This window comes from Hemiscyllium ocellatum, chromosome X (genome assembly GCF_020745735.1).
Source record: "Hemiscyllium ocellatum isolate sHemOce1 chromosome X, sHemOce1.pat.X.cur, whole genome shotgun sequence".
Taxonomy (NCBI): domain Eukaryota; kingdom Metazoa; phylum Chordata; class Chondrichthyes; order Orectolobiformes; family Hemiscylliidae; genus Hemiscyllium; species Hemiscyllium ocellatum.
This window is the reverse complement of record NC_083453.1, coordinates 13,204,921-13,227,480: the sequence shown is the minus strand read 5'-3', so window position 1 is coordinate 13,227,480 and position 22,560 is coordinate 13,204,921. Positions and strand designations below refer to the sequence as shown.

Genomic DNA, 22,560 nt, shown 5'->3' with positions numbered 1-22,560 from the left:
TTCACTTTTGTTTATTAACTTGTGTGGGACTTCATTAAAAGTCTTCTGAAAATTCAAATGCACCACATCCCTGGTTCCACTTTATCCAACTCTGCTAGGAACATCTTCAAAAAACTCTAGTCAGGTTTGACAGACATGATTTCTCCTTCATAAACCCAAGTTGACTCTGTTCAGTCAGACAGTTCTTTTTCTAAATATTCAAAAACCTTTATAATAGGTTCTAGTATTTTCCCTAATGACATCAGGCTCACAAGGTCTATCATCCCTGTTTTGTCTCTCTGACTTATTTTAAACAGTGGGGTTGCAATCTTATCTGCAGGCACTGTTCTAGAATGAGTACAACTTTAGATGATCATCAATGCATCTACTATCTCTCTAGCCATCTCTTTCAACAGTGTAGGATGAAGGTCATTAGGTTGTGAGGATTTGTCAACTTTTAGTCCTATTAATTTTTCTAATACTACATTTGTCCTAATCCTAATTTCTTTCAATTCCATGCTCTTGCTAGAACCTTGGACCTTGATTATTTAGGGAAACATCATGGGTCTTCCTCTATGAAGACAAACACAAAGCACTTACTTAGCTTCTCTGCCATTTCTCTTTCCTCTTCTAAATTCTCCTGTCTCTACCTATGATGGAACTATATTTATCTTTGCTAACTTTTCTTTTCCTTTTTACATACCTGTAGAAGCTTTTTCAATGTTTTTGCTATTTTACAGTTGTATTCTATTCTATTTCTCATCATTTTCTTGATCCTCCTTTACTGAATTCTAAAATTCTATCAATACTCAGGCTCACAACATTTTTGGCAACTTTATAAATTTTCTCATTTGATATAATGTTTATATTTATGTTTAATTTCCCTTGTTAGCCATGGCTGCCTCACATTGCTTGTTGAATATTTTTGCCTTAAAACATTTTGTATGCTTTTTGAAAGTCAAGTATTAATTCTTTTAATAGGCCATTGCCTAACTAGAATATATTTTTCCAATCCACCACTGTCAAATTCATCCTCTTACCTTCATAACTGCCCTTGTTTAGATTTAAAACTCCAGTTTCAAACTGAACTGCATCTTTTTCAAATTTAATGCAAAATTCTGTCATACTGTAGTCACTATTGCCTAAAGGTTCTTTTACAACAAGATTACTGATAATCCCTTTCCTGTTGCATTATAGTAGATCTAAAATAGCCTGTGCCCTAGTTCGCTCCTCAACATATTGCTCAGAAAATAATCTCAAACGCATTGCAGGAATTCTTCCTCTACAGCATCGATACTCACTAGTTTTACTCAATCTATATTTAGATTGGAGTCACATATAATAACTGCACTCCCTTTGCTGCATTCACCTGTAATTTTGTAAGTTATACCATACCCTACATTACCACTACAGCTGGTGGTCTATAAGCCATTCATTCCAATATTTGCTGTACCTTGTGTTTCTTAGCTCCACTCAAATAGATTCTACATCCTGTTCTTTCAAATGGAGATCCTCAGTCACTGATATACTGACCCATCCCTTATTAGCGCACCACACCATCTCCTTTTCATTTTTGCCAGTGGAGTGAGTGTTGCTAATGCCAAGATGGCTGGCAAAGATGAGTCGCACCTGCACACGTGCAGATGGTGCTAGTGATGTCTCACTACCATGACAGTGCCTTTTTCACCAGGATGCATTTGCACTTGTGTGAATGGAAGTCCCTCCACCTTCCTGAATGTGGGGAGCATTGGCTTGGAGCTGATGTGGTCCACAATCAAGGCTGACCCCCATTTCACCCCAGGCTCTGCCCATTGTCTGGATCAAATTTTATTTAATCATGTGCAAGAGATGTAGAGCATTTAATTTGGAACCAATCAACTTATCCCTACCTCCCAGGAGAAAGCCTCAATTACAAGAGGTCTGTTGGCCCTCAGCCCTAAGTTCACCCAGTCTGTGGTTTGGTATATATTTGCCCAAGATTTATGAACTTTCTCCTCCCATTTCTTTCTTTTATCTGGATTCCTGACCTCCTGCTTTGCCTGACTTAATTTGGTTACATTTTTTCCCAGAGTAAATTCTCTGCTTCTGTTGTGCAGGGGGGCCTCCAATAGTAGTTGGCAATTGTGGGTGAGAGTACATCGATGTCCGCTTCTATCCAAAGCAGTTTGGAGTGGGGGCACAGAGAGAAGGCATGGGTAAGGGACAAAGATTTGAGGAGAAGGCCATACTTGTCAGTAGGACATCTCTGATGGTGGCTAGAGAGCCTGTAAGGAAAATTGGAGTTCAATGTAAACTGAGTGGTGTGTAATGCTGAGTTTTTTTGAACAAGGGCATATTGTTTACAATTCTCTAGACTTCTGGCACCACTCCCAAATCTAAAGATGACTGGCCGGTGCCTCCGAATTTCACTTTGTATGCACTTTTATGTGGACCCTTCTTCCACCTTCATGCCCATCTTTCTCTTAATTGGAAAATTGTGCCCATAGCACAGACAGGAATGATTTTACAGCACCTGACCAAGCAGAACCTTTGTTTCAACATCTCAGTAGTGTGCTCCACAGTGACATGAACCGTGTCATAATAACTGCTTTGTGGGGGTTTCGAACTGCAGTCATGTATGGGTGCAAAGAGTAACTCTGATCTTTATAGGGAGCAATCATACCCTCAAACAGTGCAATTCTGTGCATTGTTGCAGAATAAAAGTATTGGGAGTTCTCCATTGAGATCCACTAATAAAAACTAGCACTGATGTAGTGGGACATTAACAGAGTGATACACCCTTCCTCAATGTTGGTACTGTAGTTATTGTGGGGAGCATTTGTGCCTATATAGGTGCCATCTAAGTCCCTCAGATGGCAAATTCCTGTGTGCTCTCCAGTCAATTCCTTTACTGGAAATTGCAGCATCTTTTGTATGTGAACAAATTTCAGCTGGTTAATCTTGATGATGCCTTTTAGGTTGTCCTGGAAGGATTAATTTAGCAGCCACTTTGGTAGCAACAGGAAGAATACCCCAGTTTGTATGATCTGCTGCAATCTAATGTATAGACCTTGCCTGAAAATCGGGCAGCAGTGAAGCGGAGGTGTGGCTCATTGGACATGTCTAGGTAGCAGTGGCAGATGCATAAGTGCTCTTGAGGTACCTTTGGATCTGCAGATTCTGTCTCTGCCTTAACTGGTCCTCCTTGTCCAGAACATGTAGCCGTCTGGCAATAGATACTGCATCTAAACCTGCCAACCCCCCTGGGTGTCATTTGCATCTACATTTACTGCTTGAAATGCAACACCACGCAGAAAAAGGGATGATTATGTGAAAATACAGCATTAGGGGAAAACAAGCTTCAAAATGTTCAAAGAACCTCTTTCAAAGTCTCCCAGAAACAAAAGTGGATTTGAAAATCTAACCAAAGCAACAAGCTTTATGTGGGCTTTCTGGGGCAGGCTTACATTTGGATTAAGTACTTCATTGGCTGGGCAGTGCTTTGGGATGTCCTAAAAGCAATTCTTTCTTTCTTTCTTTCCATAGAATTTCTTACAGGTTTGACTGTATTTTTGCATTTATGTAATGTATCTCACAAGTAAAGTGAAAAAAATAAAATGTGTTTTTATAACTTGGTTTGGACAGTTTTTAAATTATCAAAATTAGAGGAAACTCTACAATGAATGTATTTTTCCATTTTCCTTAGTCCACCCACTCTCAACACCATCACTGCATGATAAGGCAGTTAGTGTCATACTCCTGGCTTCTGCCCTACACTGCTCTACAATTGGCATGTGGCAACTATGGAAACCCCTCAGAGCTTACCTTCAACAGCCTGGTTGAAGAAAATCTGCTCGCACTTATGAATTTTTGAAACGGCTACTCTGTGTTCAGGATTTTGAATCTAGAGACCTCTGATCAAACACAGCATTCAACTCCCTAACTGATGAATCCTCGATCACAACTGAATGGATTATCCAAACAATCCCAAACAAATGACACAGTTTTTGAAACCAGAACACTGTACACTTCCAGATTCTCTAAAATGGGGTTTCCTCTGTTGTCTTTCCCTCTGTAGTTACATTGGTGACTGTGAAATCAATGTTGAAGTGAAGAAGTATTTCTGCAAAGCTGGAGTGAATGGTATCCAGGTAGGTCATTTGATGGGAAATAGTAAAGCTCAGTACACCTTGCAAACCTGTACACATTTCATAGTACATTTATTGACACTTGAAAAGAAATCCTATTCTATTTAAAATGTCACCTTCAATGGCTCAGTGGGCACATACATCATCAGGCACAGTTTTAAGCCACACAGATTTGGATGGTTTGATCCCTGGCATGTGCTCAAATCACTTGTAGAAGCTTGTGTAACAGTGAAGGCATGACTCCTGCCCTCAGTATCTCCACGCTAGAGAAAGGGCAAACTGGTCAAGATTCCCAGTCAAGGGACTGTAAATGGAAACTACGTGGGTGGAAGTATGAGGTTCCATCAGATTTGGCAATGGCTTTAGCTCATCAAGCCTCGTATGATAACACCTTGTAAATCTGCAACTTCTGTCACCTAGAAGGGCAAGGGCAGTAAAAGCATGGGAACATCAATATCTACTACTTGCCCTCCAAGCCACACAATGTCATTGGTATTTCTTCACAATTGCTGGGTCAAAATCCTGGAACTACCAAACAGCTCTCTGGGTCTATCTACACCACAAAGTAGTTCAAGAAGGCTCACCACAAGTTCTCCAGGTCAGTGAGTTATGGGCAATAATTGCCAGTGATGCCCACATCCTGTGAATGAACAAAAAGGATATCTATTTAACAATTCAATACATTTCTCCAATTACATTGAAGAGAGAACCATCAGAGCTGTTAAGACCCCGCATTGTTATTAGCTTTCAAATAGAGGAATAAGCAGCACGAGGTTGAACTGGAAGGAGTCATGTAAGACCTTAGGTTGCGTAAATAAATATCAATATTGTAAGGTATAGAAGCCATTATTGAAGTGGATGAGCTGACACTGAACAAAGCAGGCCATTATTATATAATGACTTCTATAGTACTTTTAGCTGAACAGATTTTTCTGGCGATTTCTCCTGGATTAAACTTTTCCGAAACATCAGCGCTTGCCAGCACAGATTTGTCATAATCCCAAGGAGGTTGCAGTATAATCATGCACTATGCAATACTCTGACAATGCATTTCCTTGTTGCAGTAATAAGTGACAATCCTGACCACTTAGTCATTCCACCCAAAAATAAATAATGTGGGTGTGAGGAAGTTATGAAATAAGGAAAGCTGGTTTTGAGAAATAAAATGAAAAGCTGTATTTCCCCATTCCGAATATTGAATATTTGAATTCACCTGTGGAACATAGGTGTCACTAACTAGCTGGCATTTATTGCCCATCCCTGATTGCCCCTTTAGGAAGTGGTGGCGTGCGGCCTTCTTGAACTACTGCAGTACATGTGATGTGGGTTGACCCACAATGCTGTTAGAGAATGAATTCCAGGATTTTTACCCAGTGACAGCAAAGGAACAGCGATATATTTCCATGTCAGGACGGTGGGTGGCTTGAAGGGGAACTTGCAGCTGGTGGTGTTCCCATGTATCTGCTGTGCTTGTCCTTCTAGATGGAAGTGGTCATGGATTTGGAAGACACTCTCAGGATTTGTGGTGAATTTCTGCAGTGCATCTTGTAGATGGTACACACTGCTGCAACTGAGTATTGGTGGTGGAGGGTGTGGGTGTTTGTGAAACACTGTTCATGTACCAGCAGCCAATCCACAGCCAGCAACATGCAGCCAGCCTGCAAGATATGCCTATTAGCCAAGCACCAGCTGCTATTCACTCACCCAGCGCCAGCTGGATTTCAGTAGTCAGTGGAGCTGACAGTCTGCTGCCTGGAGAAAAAAGTTTTAGGTTCAAATGGCACAGTATTCTGTGGATTGCAAATAAGGTATCATGAACAAGGCCAATATTATCTAATGATGTCATCAGCAGCCAAACTGCAGATAGTCATCAAAAACCAATCTGACAGTTTGGAAAGGAAAATAGAATTAACCTTTTAGGTTAATGAACTTTCATCATACGTTAACTATGTTTCTCTACCTGCACATACCTGCTAACCTGTTGAGTATTTCTAGCACTTTATATTTTTATTTCAGCCTTCCAGTATCTGCAGTATTTTGCTCTTTAACCAGCAGCCAATCTACAAACAGCCGCCAGCAGCTAATTCGCCGCAGCTAATCTGCAACCAACCACATGCAGCCAATCAGCAATCAGTCCCTATCAGGCAATCATTAGCCAACCAGTAGCTGCTATTCACTCACTCAGCATTAGCTGGGTTTCAGAAGTCAGTAGAGCTGGCAGTCTGCTGCCTGGAGCAAAACTATCTGGGTTCAGATGGCTCAGGTTACAAAAGCATTGATGGACTGAAAAATTTTTGACTGGAAATGACAGCAAGTGGGCAACAGGACTGTGAATGGAAGGGGTAGAACAGGAGAACTGGAACAGTTAACTTTGACAGCAAATTTCTAACTAAATAGACAATAGGTGCAGGAGTAGGCCATTCTGCCCTTTGAGCCTGCACCATCATTCAATATGATCATGGCTGATCATCCTTAATCAGTATCCTGTTCCTGCCTTATCTCCATAACTCTTGATTCCACAATCCTTGAGAGCTCTATCCAACTCTTTCTTAAATGAATCCAGAGACTGGGCCTCCACTGCCCTCTGGGGCAGAGCATTCCACACAGCCACCACTCTCTGGATGAAGAAGTTTCTCCTCATTTCTGTCCGTATTTTTAAGCTGTGTCCTCTGGTTCGGCACTCAACCATCAGTGGAAACATGTTTCCTGCCTCCAGAGTGTCCAATCCTTTAATAATCTTATATGTCTCAATCATATCCCCTCTCAGTCTTCTAATCTCAAGGGTATATAAGTCCAGTTGCTCCAGTCTTTCAGTGTAAGGTAATCCCGCCATTCCAGGAATTGACCTCGTGAATCTCCGCTGCACTCCCTCAATAGCCAAAATATCTTTCCTCAAATTTGGAGACCAGAACTGCACACAATATTCCAGGTGTGGTCTCACCAGGGCCCTTTTCAGCTGCAGAAGAACCTCTTTGCTTCTATACTCAATCCCTTTTGTTATGAAGGCCAGCATACTATTAGCCTTCTTCACTACCTGCTGTACCTGCATGCTTACCTTCATTGGCTGGTGTACAAGAACACCCAGATCTCTCTGTACTGTTTCTTTACCTAAATTGATTCCATTTAGGTAGTAATCTGCCTTCCTGTTCTTGCCACCAAAGTGGATAACCATACATTTATCCACATTAAACTGCATCTGCCATGCACCTGATCACTCACCTAACTTGTCCAGGTCACCCTGTAATCTCCTAACATCCTCATCACATTACACCCTGCCACCCAGCTTAGTATCATCAGCAAATTTGCTAATATTATTACTAATACCATCTTCTATATCATTAACATATATTGTAAAAAGCTGCGGTCCCAGTACTGATCCCTGTGGTACCCCACTGGTCACTGCCTGCCATTCTGAAATGGAGCTGTTTATCACTACTCTTTGTTTCCTATCAGCCAACCAACTTTCAATCCAAGTTAGTACTTTGCCCCCAATACCATGCGCCCTAATTTTGCTAACTAACCTCCTATGTGGGACTTTATCAAAAGCTTTCTGAAAGTCCAGGTACACTACATCTACTGGATCTCCCTCATCCATCTTCACAGTTACATCCTCAAAAAATTCCAGAAGATTAGTCAAGCACGATTTCCCCTTCATATATCCATGCTGACTCTAACCTATTCTGTTACTACTATCCAGATGTGTCGTAATTTCATCCTTTATAATAGACTCTAGCATCTTTCCCACCACTGAGGTCAGACTAACTGGTCTATAATTTCCTGCTTTCTCTCTCCCACCTTTCTTAAAAATGATATAACATGAGCCGCCCTCCAATCCGCAGGAACTGATCCCAAATCTATTGAACTCTGGAAAATAATCACCAACGCATCCACGATTTCTCGAGCCACCTCCTTCAGTACCCTGGGATGTAGACCATCAGGCCCCGGGGACTTATCAACCTTCAGACTTAACAGTCTTTCCAACGCCAATTCCTGGCAAATATAAATTCCCTTCAGTTCAGGTCCTTCAGCCACTGTTACCTCAGGGAGATTGCTTGTGTCTTCCCCAGTGAACACAGATCTGAAGTACCAATTCAATTCTTCTGCCATTTCTTTGTTCCCCGTAATATATTCCCCTGTTTCTGTCTTCAAGGGCCCAATTTTAGTCTTAACCATTTTTTTGCCTTTCACATACCTAGAAAAACTTTTACGATCCTCCTTTATATTACTGGCCAGTTTACCTTCGTACCTCATTTTTTCTCTGTGTATTTCCTTCTTAGTAATCCTCTGTTGTTCTTTAAAAGCTTCCCAGTCCCCCATTTTCCCACTTATCTTTGCTATGTTATACTTTTTCTCTTTTAACTTTACATGTTTCTTAACTTCTCTCGTCAGCCACGGCCACCCATGCCTCCTCCTAGGATCTTTCTTTCTTTTTGGAATGAACTGATCCTGCATCTTCTGCTTTATACACAGAAATATCCGCCACTGTTCCTCCACTGTCATCCCTGCTAAGGTATTGCACCATTGAACTTTGGCCAGCTCCTCCCTCATAGCTCCATAGTTCCCTTTATTCAACTGAAATATTGTCACTTCTGATTGTACCCTCTCCCTCTCAAATTGCAGATTGAAGCTTATTGTATTATGGTCACTACTTCCCAATGGCTCCTTCACTTCGAGGTCCCTGACCAATTCTGGTTCGTGCACAACACCAGATCCAGAATTGCCTTCTCCCTGGTCAGCTCCAGCGCGAGCTGTTCTAAGAATCCATCTCTGAGGTACTCCACAAAGTCTCTTTCTTGATGTTCAATACCATCCTGATTCTCCCAGTCTACCTGCATGTTGAAATCCCCCTTAACAATTGTAGTAACACCTTTGCGACAGGCCAATTTCAGCTCCTGATTTAACTTACATCCAACATCCAGACTACTGTTTGGGGGCCTGTAGATAACTTCCATGAGGGTCTTTTTACCCTTAGTATTTCTCAGCTCTATTCACACTGACTCTACATCCCCTGATTCTAGGTCCCCCCACGCAAGGGACTGAATATCATCCCTTACCAACATGGCCACCCCACCCCCTCTGCCCGTCAGTCTGTCCTTATGATAGCACGTGTAGCCTTGAATATTCATTTCCCAGGCCTTGTCCACTTGAAGCCACGTCTCAGTTATCCCCACAATATCGTATCTGCCAATTTCCAAAAGATCCTCAAGCTCATCCACCTTATTTCTAATGCTTCGTGCATTCATGTATAGTATTTTTAATTTGTTACTGCCCTCAACCTTCCCATCAACTCCTATTTCACTCAACCTTACAGCATGATCCCTTTCTGAATTTTCTCCCTCATTGATACAGTTGTCTTTCTTGACTTCTCTTGTTCTAACTTTCCCATCAATTTCCTTCTTAAACATCCAGTTTGTCTCCCCCCCCACTACTTAGTTTAAACGTAGCTGTGTTGCAGTAGCAAACCTGCCTGCCAGAATGCTGGTCCCTAACCTATCAAGGTGCAAACCGTCTCTCTTGTAGAATTTATGCTTACCACAAAACATACCCCAGTGATCCAAGAATTTAAATCCTTGCTTCCTGCACCAGTTCCCCAGCCACACGTTCAAGTCCATTATCTCCCCGTTTCTGGCCTCACCAGCCCGAGGAACTGGAAGCAAACCGGAGATAACCACCTTGGACGTCCTGCTTTTCAGCTTGAAATGTGGTTGACACGACAGATCCATGTGAGGCAAGCTTAAGGAGAAAGCTACAGGTCTATAAGTAATCTTGTTATGAACTTAATTAATACAGGGTTGTTCTGCTCTAATATGTGGTTTATTAATATGAATTCGCTGTAACATGATTTAAAAATTGGGGACACTGGTTCTAAAGCGCAAACTTTTAAAACGTGTATTGGTTATAACATGATTCTGGCCTTGTTAGTTTAAATGGTGCTGCTAACTTGATATTCTTACAACACGGGGTTGCATGAGAACAGAGCTATTGTGTTATAGCAAAACCCACTACTGTATGAAACACATTTCTCTTGAGGTGTTCCAGCATTTATTATTCAAGTGTCTATTCCTTCATTCACTGACTTTTTTTCACCACCGCTCCTGCAGCTTCATGGGATGCTTCGTGTGATCCTTGAACCATTGATTGGACAGATGCCATTAGTCGGAGCAGTGACTTTGTTCTTTGTCCGCCGCCCAGTAAGTGTGTGTATGCAAAAAAAAAATGAAAGATGGGGGTAGGCAATGACCTAGTGATATTATTGGTAGACTATTAATATGGAATCTCAGCTAATCTTTTTGGAATTTGGGTTTGCATCCCACCATGGCAGATGGAGGAATTTGCATTTAGTAAAAATCTGAAATTGAGAGTCTAATGATGACCATGAATCCATTATTGATCATCAGAAAAACCCATCTCGTTTGCTAATGTCCCTTAGGGAAGGAAACTGCCAACGTCACTTGGTCTGGCCTGCATGTGATTCCAGCCCTACAGCAATGTGGTTGACTCTTAACTCAATTAGGGATTGGCAGTAAGTGCTGGCTGAGCCAGCGACGCCCACACCCCATGAGTGAATATATATTAAAAACAAAGAGAGATTAATACAGGAGAACTTAACTAAGGATTTAAGTCAATAATCTTGATGTGGGATTATTGCAGCTTTTCGCTCAATGATTTTGGGCTGTATTCTAGACATGATTCAGAATGAGTTAAGTCTTAAGCTAAATGTGTTAGGCACATTGCATATTATTTGCTGCTAAATCACTCCCATTATTAGGAGTTGTGGTGCAAGGTAGTGAAGGGAAGGGATGCTATGAGTATCCAGGTTGACTCCGAGTAAGTGAGTGCTATGACAGCTAGTGAACAGGCTGGAGATATAGCCTGGTGTGTCCCTGAGCACACAGTGTCCTTACTGCAGCATTACTGTGAGAGTTACCAGTACAGCCTGAGGTGGGACATTGATGAGCAGAAGTGTCCTGTAAGTGAATCGGAGATGTGCCATGAGGGTTCTCACAGGCTGGCACATATTGGATGCCAATGTCTGTGGATGTGGGGTGTCTGTAGCTGGTGACCATGGAGCGTGTCCTGAGATGTTGGTACCTCGTGTCCAACATGGAGGTTGTTTGGAGCAAGCAGTGAGCTGAATTCACCAGGTATCTGCTCTGATTTCTATGTTGAGAATTCTTGGCATCTAGTTTGTTTAGTGAGTTTGGGAAGGCAGGAAGCTGAATATTAATGAGGTGAATTGTAGCATTGATAAAGCATTTAACAAACTATAATCCTCCTTAAGTAGTAACTCTCTGCTGCCCAGCGGGAAACTCACCTTGCTCCTTGGCAAATTCATAAAAGATGCTACAAGTTGCTCCTAAAATCGAAATAGGCCTCGCCAGACTTCTCACTAGATTCTGCCAAAAATCCGGCCATAGCGACTTTGCTCAGATCCCTATAAGGTTCCACCCTGTGTTTCAGAGTCTTCAATCTGATACGGAAAGGGTCTGTGTTGACTTGACGAGTCTGATGCACATGAAATTGAGGTGCTTTTAAATTCTGGAAGTGATTTTAGACTTTTTGTCTCCTTTCAGGTACTTGACATAAACTGGACAGGACTTACCAACCTGTTGGATATTCCAGGACTGAGGTATTGATCATTCATAGGGGCAAAACAGAATTAATCTTTTCAGGATCAAAACTAATCCAAAGCATTTGGAAGATAATTACATTCAACATTCTGGAGTTTTGGATTTCTTTTTACCTTTTTCCCCACAAAAGTTACATCTCATATCCAAACAAACTAACACACGTTAGAAAATGTAAGCAATAATTTCACAAATATGCAGTATTTTGAGAATTATATGGTTTATTCAGAATTTAATATTTTGTTTAAAAGACAACAATCACAGAATCCTACAGGGAATCCTGTCAATAGATAGTTTTGAAAGCAGCATGTTCGGAAACACAGCAAACAGTTAGAAATACCAGAGAGTTTCCCTGAAACAAAACTGGAAATTGCTGGAGAAACTCAGCAACTCTAGCAGCGTTTGTGGAGAGAAAACAGTTAATATTTGAGTCCATAGTTCTGAAGAAATCATACTTAACTTGAAACGTTTACTCTGTTTCCTGATCTGCTGAGTTTCTCCAGAAATTTCTGGTTTTGTTTCAGATTTCCAGCATCTGCAGTTCTTTGTTTTATTTGAGTACACCTGAAACATTTCAGTAAAAGTATTTGCTTTTCATAGTCCTGACCTTTAGATAGCTTTGTGCCTTTTTAAGTTTATATCCATTATATATTTTTTACTCTTTCTCCTCACTGTCTCTCCCTTCTCGCCCTTATCTCTCTCCTGTCTTCTCTCTCTTTTCTCCTTGGACAGCTCAAAGTCTGACTCGGTACTTATGGACACCATTGCTTCTTTCCTGGTTTTGCCAAACCGAATCACCTGCCCTCTTGTTGGAGAACTCCATGTGGCTGAGCTCCGTTCTCCCCTGCCTCGGGTATGTATCACACTGTATGATTTCACCAAATTATTGCCAATAAAATTGTTTCTTGTGTTGCAAATACCTAGTTTGTGGTCTTAATATAACAAGTAATTAAGATTAGAACAGCAATAGATGATGGCTCTTAATTGATTATTTGATGTCTGGATATGTAAAGGAGCTATCATAGTGCAGTGGTAATGTCTCTGCCTCTGAGCCAGGAGACCTGGTTTCAAGTCTCAAATGCTCTAGATGTGCACAATAACACCTCTGAACAGGTTGAATTTTTTTTAAGAACAGGGTAAAAGCTGGGACTGGGAGAGAAGTTGGCCTTTTATGGTCAGTAAACTGCACAAAGGAAGTCTGTGTCTCTTAGTTTGAATCTATTAACAATGGTTCATGTGTTTTAGTATATCACTTTTAGTTTAAGGAATTAAATTTTAATGATAGAGTATGGGATAAATGCAATTATAGCAATAAAAGACTGGTGCATATTTAAATATTTGGGGTCATGTTTCTTTAAGAGGATAACAGCTAGGAAGTTCAGGTTTAGTGTTGGGCTTTAGTAATTGCAAAATTGCAACTGATTGATTGGAACACCTAAACAAAAGGCAGCACATATTTGTTTGATAGAATTGTATTGCACAAGATTGATTTTACATGTTGTACTTTACCCATGGAAGGTAAGATTTCAATTCACCTGACCTGCACAGCTTTGTGACTGTGGGAGGAAACCAGAGCACCCGGAGGAAACCCACGGGGAGAATGTGCAAACTCCACACAGACAGTTGCCTGAGGCGGGAATTGAACCTGGGTCCCTGGTGCTGTGAGGCTGCAGTGCTAACCACAGAGCCACCGAGCCACCCGCAGCGCCAGGGACCCAGGTTCAATTCCCACCTCAAGCAACTGTCTGTGTGGAGTTTGCACATTCTCCCCGTGGGTTTCCTCCGGGTGCTCCGGTTTCCTCCCACAGTCACAAAGATGTGCAGGTCAGGTGAATTGAAATCTTACCTTCCATAAATCTTACCTTCCATGGGTAAAGTACAACATGTAAAACAACATTTAGACAGGTACATTAGTAGGTAAAGTTTCTTACACAGGACTGAGTCCAGTGACCCTTCATCAGAACTGGAGATGGGCCTCAGAAACATCCACCTTTTTCTTCAATCGAGGATTCCCCACTATCCCCACAGCTCTCAGCTGCGTCTGACCTTTTTCTGTATTTCTAATCTCACCTTTCCCTTGCCTTTCCTCCCACAACAATGATAGATTTCCCCAGTCCTCACCTATCATCCCACCAGCCTCCACAACCAAAGGCTCATAAGCTGCCATTTCTTCCCCCTCCAGCAGAATGCTATCACCACGCACACAATTTCCCTCCCCTCCTTTGTCAGCCTTCCACAGGGACCACTCCCTCCAAGACACACTGGTCCATTCCTCCTCTGCTCCCATCACCTTCCCATACCCCCATGGCACTTTCCAGTGCATTTGAGGAAAGGATAATATTTACGCATTTACCTCCTCTGTACCTACATGATCCAAGGCCCCGACACACCTTTCTGGGGAAGCAATGATTTAGCTGCACTTCACACAATCTAGTCTATTGTATTCGCTGCTCACAATGTGGTCTCCTCTACATCGGGCAGACAAAACACTGACTGGGTGACGATTTTGCAAAACACTCACATTCTACCAAAAAAATGACCCTGCGCTTCCAGTTTTCTGCTACTTTAACACGCTGCCATATTCCTTGGCCAACATCTCTGTCTCAGGTTAGCTGAAGTGCTCCAGTGAGGCTAAGTGCAAGCTGGAAGAACAGCATCTCATCTTCCACCTTACATCCTTTGGGACTCAACATTGAGTTTAACAAATTCAGAACGTAATCACCCTCTGCCACCGCTAGGTCCCGTCCTATATGGGCTGCTCCCAGCACAGTCAACCCATTTTCAATCATTTACACTTCTTGACAGCACCCCACTGTGCTATTATCTCTCACGGCTTACCAGCAATCTCTTTATTTGCCTATTCATTGAATCATAGTCATTCAACATGGAAACAGACCCTTCAGTTCAACTCGTCCATGCCAACCAGGTTTCCCAAACTAAACTACTCACATTTGCCTGCATTTCACCCATATCCTTCTCAACGTTTCCTAGTCATGTACCTGTCCAAATGTCTTTTAAATGTTGTGACTTCCTGCATTTACCACTTACTCTGGCAGTTCATTCCATATACACACCATCCTCTGTGTGAAAAAGTTGCCCCTCAGTTCCCTTTTAAATATGATTTCCCTACTTTTGAACTCCCCCACCCTAGGAAAAGAACTTTGCTATTCATCCTATCCATGCCTCTCATGATTTTATAAATCTCTATTTGGTGACCTCTCAACTTCCTATACTTCAGAGAAAAAAAAGCCCATACTTATAACTCAAACCTTCCAGTTCAGTAATATCCTTGTAAATATTTTCTTCACCCTTTCCAATTTAATAATATCCTTCCTATAACATGGCAACCTGAACTGTATGCAATTCCACACCCCCACTCCATTATTAGCATAAATTCCACCTTTCCCCAGCTATCTTCAGTTCTGACAATGGGTCACTGTACTGCGAACATTAACTGTTTCTAAATACAGATGCTGCCAGACCTGCCCTGCTTCTCCACGCTCTGTGTTTCAGATTTCCAGCATCTGCATTTCTATGTCTCTATTTTGGAGTTGGAGCTGAATTAGTTTAAAAGCAAGCAGTAAATCCGAGAAGTCAGTTTGAAGATAGCAAAGCAGACCATGTCATCATGGAGATAGGTGGAGGTTAACAATGTTCTCTTGGAGTCATAGTGTCATACAGATGTACAGCATGGAGTTTCAATGTAGCTGCCTATTTGTTGGGAGAGGTGTTCACTTGCAGTTTGGAGCTGGGCAAATGCTGAGCAGAACTAGTACTTCCAGGCAGCACAAGTTTTGTTAGCAGACTCCACGTAGTTTGGACTCAGGAAAGATCCCAGGGTATGGTTGCTCCATACCATAGAACGTAGCTCAGGCTAACTGGAAGCCATTGATTGCTCAGTACAGGTAAGAGAAGGAGTGCCGACCACCGTGCCACCTAATGTACAGTGTATGTGGTTTTAAATCATTGTCCTATCTGTCTAGTCTATCTGTTTAGTCATTATTATTTTTTATTTGTTTTGTTCAAGTTTGAATACTTAAGATTTTTGGGCATTTCAATTCAACTTTGAATTCCTGCTACTAATTTTTCTGACCCTTGTTCTTCCACACGTTGTATTCTTACTGTCTATCAAGCCAAATCCTAACAAGGATTTAGTTTGTCTGGTATTCTTTTCACTGGGATCATAACTCCTGTGGTGGGATTGCTCCAAGATGGTGCTGCTTTGGTGGTGTGCAAGCAGCAAAATCCCTCACCAACCAATTATAGCATTATAGTTATGGTTTGATTTGTTTGTGTGAATAGACATTTTTAACTTCACCCCTTGAGTGCTAACTAGATGGGGCACATTGTAAGGTGTTTGTTCATTGATTTCAGTGGGATACAACATCTGCCAACTAACTGCCTACATGGTGATGAAAATGGTCCCGACCCCACCAGTCTACTTTTGAACTGATGCTCCTCCAGATAGAACATTTTCAGTGCCACAAGTACCAGGAAACTAGAGTGGCAATAACTTCTCTGGGAAATATACTCTACTCTGGTGATAACAGGAGCAGAAAGGGTGAAAACTAGTGCTGCTGCCATATTATTTGATGAAATCCTGTGTTATTGCTAACACCAAACAAATATCCAGAGTATGTGGCTTGTACTCAGTTAATTTTTATTTCTACACTCCACAGCATTTCTTTATTCCATGTGAAGTAATCCAGTCCTTCAGAAAGGAAATCTTAAACTTGTCTATTTATCCCTAGGGAATAGTGCGGATCTATCTAATTGAAGCAGCAAGCCTGGAATCAAAGGACACCTACGTTAAGGGATTCATTAAAGGAAAGTCTGATCCATATGCAATTGTACGAGTGGGCACACAGGCATTCATGAGCAAGACTGTCAGTGAAACAGTGAATCCCAAGTGGAATGAAATGTATGAGGTGGGTGAATATGATTGCATGTCTCATAGTCATTTCAACCTTTTAACTAGCAGGTTCTGGCATCCCTGCTGCTTAAAATATGACTTCTGCAATTCCCAGGAAAACAATTTTGTGGTATACTGGCTGTACAAGTTTAAAATCTGAAGCAGGACTCAAATTTGTGAATGTCAGGGAATTCTGGCATTTTCACCCTGAACCTACAACAGCAACTTAGCCTGGTCAATCTTGCAGAGCCCTCCTAACCAACACCTGCATGCTTGTCTCACATTTGAGAGAACTGTCCCACAGACTCATAAAGTGACTGCCTGGCATTGTAAGGTGTGATTCCATGAGTATGACTGTGTCATAGGCACTACCATCACCAACTCTGGACAGACCCAGCAGAGATGATGGCGTAGTGATACACAGTCATGAACAAGGTGCTCTTGGTGTTCACAACATTAATTCTGACACCTCATGGTATTGCTTTGGACATGGGGTAGGAAACCTGCTGATTACCACGCACCATCCTCCCTTGGCTGATGACTCTGTGCTCCTCCACGTTGAACAGTAGTTGCAACAAGCACTGAGGGTGGCAAGGGCACAGAACATACACTGGGTAGGAGATTTCGATGTCCCTCATCAAGATTGGCTCGGCAGCAGCCCTACTGACTGAGCTGGCCGAGTCTGAAAGGGCATAACTACCAGACTGGGTCTGCGACAGGCAGTGAAGAAAAACAGGAGGAAAAAACCTACTTGACCTACACCTCCTTAATTTTCCCAGCAGAGATGCGTTCATCTGTGACAGTATCAATAGGAGTGACCATTGCACAGTCCACGTGGAAATGAAGTTCTGTTTTTACATTGAGGATACCTTCCATCATGTTGTGTGGCATTATCGCTGAGCTAAATATGACAGACTTTGAACAGATCTAGCAACTAAAGAAGGCATCCATGAGGTGCTGTGGACCACCATCAACAGCAGAATCATACTCAGCACAATCTGTAAACATTTTACCAGGCATGTCCCTTACTCTACTGCTCCCATTAAGCCATGGGATCAAAAACGGAAATTGCTGGAGAAACTCAGCAGGTCTGGCAGCATCTGTCAAGAGAAATCGGAGTTAATGTTCTGAAGAATGATCACTGGATCCAAAACATTGACTCTGCCTCCTCTCCCCAGTTACTGTTAGACCTGCTAAGTTTCTCCAGAAGTTTTTTGTTTCCAATTCCAGCAGCTGCAGTTCTTTAATTTTAGCCAAGGGTCAACCCTGGCGCAATGGAGAGTGCACGATGGCATGCCAGGAGCAGCACCGAGCACACCTAAAAATGAGGCGTCAACTTGGTGAAGCTACCAAACTTGTATGGAAAAGGAGCATATTATAGAGAGAACTAAGTATTCCACAACCAATGGATCAGATCTAAGCTCTGCAGCGCTGGCAAGTCTAGTTGTAAATGGTGGCAGGCAAATAAACATTTCACTGGAGGAATAGGCTCCACAAACATCTCCACTGTCAACAATGGTGGAGCACAGCACATCAGTGCAAATGATAGGGCTGAAGCATTTCGAACAATCTTCAGCCAGAAGTGTCAATCCACCTCGGCCTCCATTAGAGATCCCCATCATCACAGATGCCAGCCTTCAGCCAATTCGATTCAAGAAATGAATGGAGACACTGGATACTACAAAGGCTATGGGTCCTGACAACATTCCGGCAACAGTACTGAAGACTTGTGCTCCAGAACTTGTCGCTCCCCTAGCCAAGCTGCTCCAGTACAATTACAATACTGGCATCTACCCAACAATGTGGAAAATTGTCCAGCCCTGCCTTGTCCACAAAACATAGGGCAAATCCAATCCACCCAATTACCACTCCATCAGTCTACTCTCGATCATCAGTAAAGTGATGGAAAGGGTCATCAACAATGATATCAATCAGCATTTGCAAAGACATAACCTGCTCAGTGATGCCCAGTTTTGGTTTTGTCAGGGTCATTCAGCTTCTGATCTCATTATAGCCTTGGTTCAAATATGGACCAAAGAGCTGAATTCCAGATGGGAGGTGAGAGTGACTGCCCTTGACATCAAGACCACGCATTTGAGTGAGTATGGCATCAAGGAGCCTAGCAAAATTTAGTCAATGAGGATTGTGGGAAATCCCTCCGCTGGTGGGAGTCACATTTAGCACAAAGCAGGATAGTTTTTGTTGGAAGTTAATCATCTGAATCCTCGGAGATCTCTGCAGGCATTTCTCAAGGTAGTGTCCAATCTGCTTCATCAATGACCGTCCCCACATCAGAAAATGTAGATGTCAGTGGGGATGTTTGTTGATGATTGCACAATGTTTTGAAGCATTGTGACTTCTCCGATGTTGAAGCAGTTTGTGCCCATATGCAGCAAGATCTGCACAATTTTCGTGCTTGGGCTGATAAGTGGCAAGTAACATTGCCTAGCACTTGAGACAAAACTGACCATCTCCAACGAGAGAATCTAACCATTGTCCCTTGACATTGAATGGTTTTACCAACAGTAAATTTTCCACTAACAAAATCCTGAGAGTTACTATTGACAGAAACTGAACTGGACTGGCCATATAAATTCTATGACTGGAAAAGTAGGTCAGAGGCCAGGGGCCTGTGGTGAGTAACTGACCTCCTGACTCCCCAAAGCCCATCTATTGAAAAGGCACATGTCAGGAGTGTGATAGAATTCTCCCCACTTGTCTGGGTGAATGCAACTCGAACACCACACAAGAAGCTTGACACAATTGAGAAAAAAGCAGTCTGCTTGACTGAACCTCATGCATCACCTCCACCATCCTGTCCTTTCACTACTGATGCTTAATAACGGCAGTGTGTACTATCTACAAGATGCACTGCAGAAATTCACTAAGGCTTCTTAGAAAGCATCTTCCAAGCCCATGACCACTTCCAGAAAAACAAGGGCAGCAGTACAAGGGAACACCACTACATCAAAGCCCCTCACCATCCTAGCTTGGAAACACAGAGGAACCTCGATTATTCAAATTTCGGATTATCCAAATTTCGGATTATCCAAAGAAGATTTCAGGGTCCCACAAAAGTGTTGTATCAAAGAGGTAAGTGTATTTGATTTACCTGTACAGAAGAACACGTGAAAACGCTGGCAAAAACAAAGAAACACAAGCAGCTCAAGCATCAGCGACTGGATATTTTTTAGGTAAGGGTTGTTACACAGCCTTTTGCAAAAGTAAGTGTTTTCCAGCACGGGGTATTCCCGTCACTTTACCGGCCGTTCATTAAAAACAAAATGGTCGTGAACGTAAATGCTTGCACGAGGCAGTGTTTCTGTCTTTCTATCACGAGACTGAGTTTCCGGAAACTGACAAATGCTCTTGCGATTGTAGAAGCTGTTCAGGACCTTGTTTGATACTGGGATTTGATCTACAGTATTTATGTGATGCTGAGTCCTTCTCAGTTTAACCTGTAATTTGCAGACTGCAAGGATTAGTTTGTTTAAATGACACACTCATTAAAATTATAGATTTAAACAAATTCTCTAGTCGAGCACAGCTTTCGATCAGTATGGCTTCCCTTGTTTAAGGTAAAATCAATTATCCGAACGAAATAGTGCCCTGTTTCAATTCCAATGAATTATCTCATTCAGATAATCGACGTTCCTCTGTATATTGCAGTTCCTTCACTGTTGCTGGATCGAAATCTTGGAGCTCTCTTCCTACCAGCATTATGGGTCTACCTACACCAAGTGGATTGCAGCATTTCTACTGAAGGTGTACCACCACCTTCTTAAGGGAAACCAGGGAAGACAATAAATGCTGGCCAAGCCATCAATGCCCACATCCCATGAATGATTTTCTTCAGACAAATGTTTCAGTGTTCACTTAGCTATTTATTTTTAAGTTTAAAATGGCTGTCTCTGGAAGTTATAAGTCTGTCCATCCTCTTTCCCTGTTTCTCTGGGCAATAGACCACACATAATACTTGAGAGATGTTTGGTGACCGGTATATTCTTTGCCACTAACAGTATGGGAGAAAGGAGCAGTATTCCATCAAAGGTGATTATCTTTTTTTTCTCAGCATCTTAGCCAGCATCATATTTGAAATGGAGAATATTCTCCAATTTCAGCATAGTAGGGACTGAACTGCGTAGGGTCACACATCATGGAAATTGACCTTTCAGTCCAACCAGTCCATGCTGAAAATAATCCCAAACCAAACTCGTCCCACCTGCCTGATCCTGGCCCATATCCAACGTGAGAGTGGGTAGAATCCTGGAAGTGAATCACAGCTGGAGCCCAGGGTGGGAGCAGAGCGAGTGTGGGCTAAGCTGGGAGCTGAGTTGCCACCGGAGCCCGGAGCGGGAGCAGAGTGAGCGGGGACTGGGGTGGATGTGTTCTGGAGGTGAGTCCTGAATAGAGGCCAGTGTGTGGAGGCAGCGTGGCCTCGTGTTCTGAAGCCTGGCGAGCACTGACTCAGTGACAAAGGACTATATTTTGAGTATTTTAAAGGCACTTTTTATTCTCATTCTGGACTTTTAAACTCTGTATTCCCATGCTAATATTTTTTCCTTGTTTCAATTCCAATAACAACACTTAAAGTATCTGTACCTATGCACCCAGTATCTAAGATGGTGCCAAGAGGCAACATTACAAACTTTTCACTGCACTCATTTGAGTGCAGCATGACAATAAAGGCTTTTTTAATTCTAATTCTGTTCTAATTCTAATATCCCTTCAAACCTTTCCTATTCATGTATTTATCCAAATATCTTTTAAATGCAGTGATCCACCCACATCCACTCAGGAAGTTCGTTCCACACATGAACCACCCCCTATATAAGAAATTTGCCCCTCATGATTTTTAAAAAATCTCTCTCCTCTCACTTAAAAAAAAGTGCCTCCGAGTCTTGAAATCCCCCATCCATTGAAAAAGACAACTACCATTAACTCTTATCTACACCCTTTATTATTTTATAAACTTCTATCAGGTCACCTCTCAACCTCCTACGCTTCGGTGAAAAAAGTCCCAGCATTTCTTTATAACTCAAACCTTCCATACCCAGCAATAGCCTGATAAATCTCTTCTGAATAATCTCTAGTTTAATAACTAGAGATTATAACTGGGTGACTGGAACTGGATACATTATTCCAGAAGAGGCCTCACCTATATCCTGTGCAATCTCAACATAACGTCCTAACTCAAGTACTCAAAGGTCTGAGCAATAAAGGCAAACATGCTAAATGCCTTTTTAACCACCCTGTCGATATGTGACATAAACTTTAAAGAATTATGTACCTGAAACAGTTACTTTTTTAACTGGTAAATTTTTTTTAATCAGGACTGGAAGGTTCAAGTCATGAAAATCTTTCAATAAAGTCGGAGTGCAAGAATGTGTGTGTTTCCTGTAGAACAAGAGTTGCCCCACTGGCATCAACCCTTTTGACCACAGCATGTTGCGCATCATGCAAAAGCAAATGATTTGCACTACATGATGAAATATGACATATTGAAATAAACCACAGCAATATTACAATTGTTGATATATAATTGCAAATAAACAAAAGCCACACATTTCACTTCTGGGAGGGTCATTACGAAAAAGAATCATTTTCACGTTACGTTGCCAGCAATCAGTTCCAAAAATAAAATGTCAAGAGATCCAGAAATATACCACATGTGACTAGAAAGGATATTCTATAATGAAAGAGGGAAGCAAAACTATTAAGTGTCACCCTAAAAAGAAATCAGCTTCTGCAACGTACTGGTACCATCTGTATGACATTGAAATTAATCGCATTATCCCTAATGCTACTGAAATGCTTTTCCATCAGTCATGCTTGTCAGTGACTATTTCCCTATTTACTCACTTAAGAGGTTACACAACAATTCAACCTAGCTTTTCACTTAGGTGAGTGATGA

General features: G+C 41.9%; 1 protein-coding gene across 2 annotated transcripts in view; it reads left to right on the top strand.

The window, feature by feature from the left end:
• Positions 1 to 22,560, top strand: part of esyt1a (extended synaptotagmin-like protein 1a) — a 159,698-nt gene that overhangs the window by 82,629 nt on the left and 54,509 nt on the right. Inside the window, exons 5-9 of one of the 2 annotated variants that reach the window (XM_060821180.1) lie at positions 4,037 to 4,109; positions 10,208 to 10,297; positions 11,681 to 11,736; positions 12,467 to 12,587; positions 16,486 to 16,662. In XM_060821180.1, the coding sequence (XP_060677163.1) occupies positions 4,037 to 4,109; positions 10,208 to 10,297; positions 11,681 to 11,736; positions 12,467 to 12,587; positions 16,486 to 16,662 (517 nt within the window). The remainder of the gene's footprint in view (positions 1 to 4,036; positions 4,110 to 10,207; positions 10,298 to 11,680; positions 11,737 to 12,466; positions 12,588 to 16,485; positions 16,663 to 22,560) is intronic. The other variant, XM_060821181.1, reaches the window with a different exon arrangement.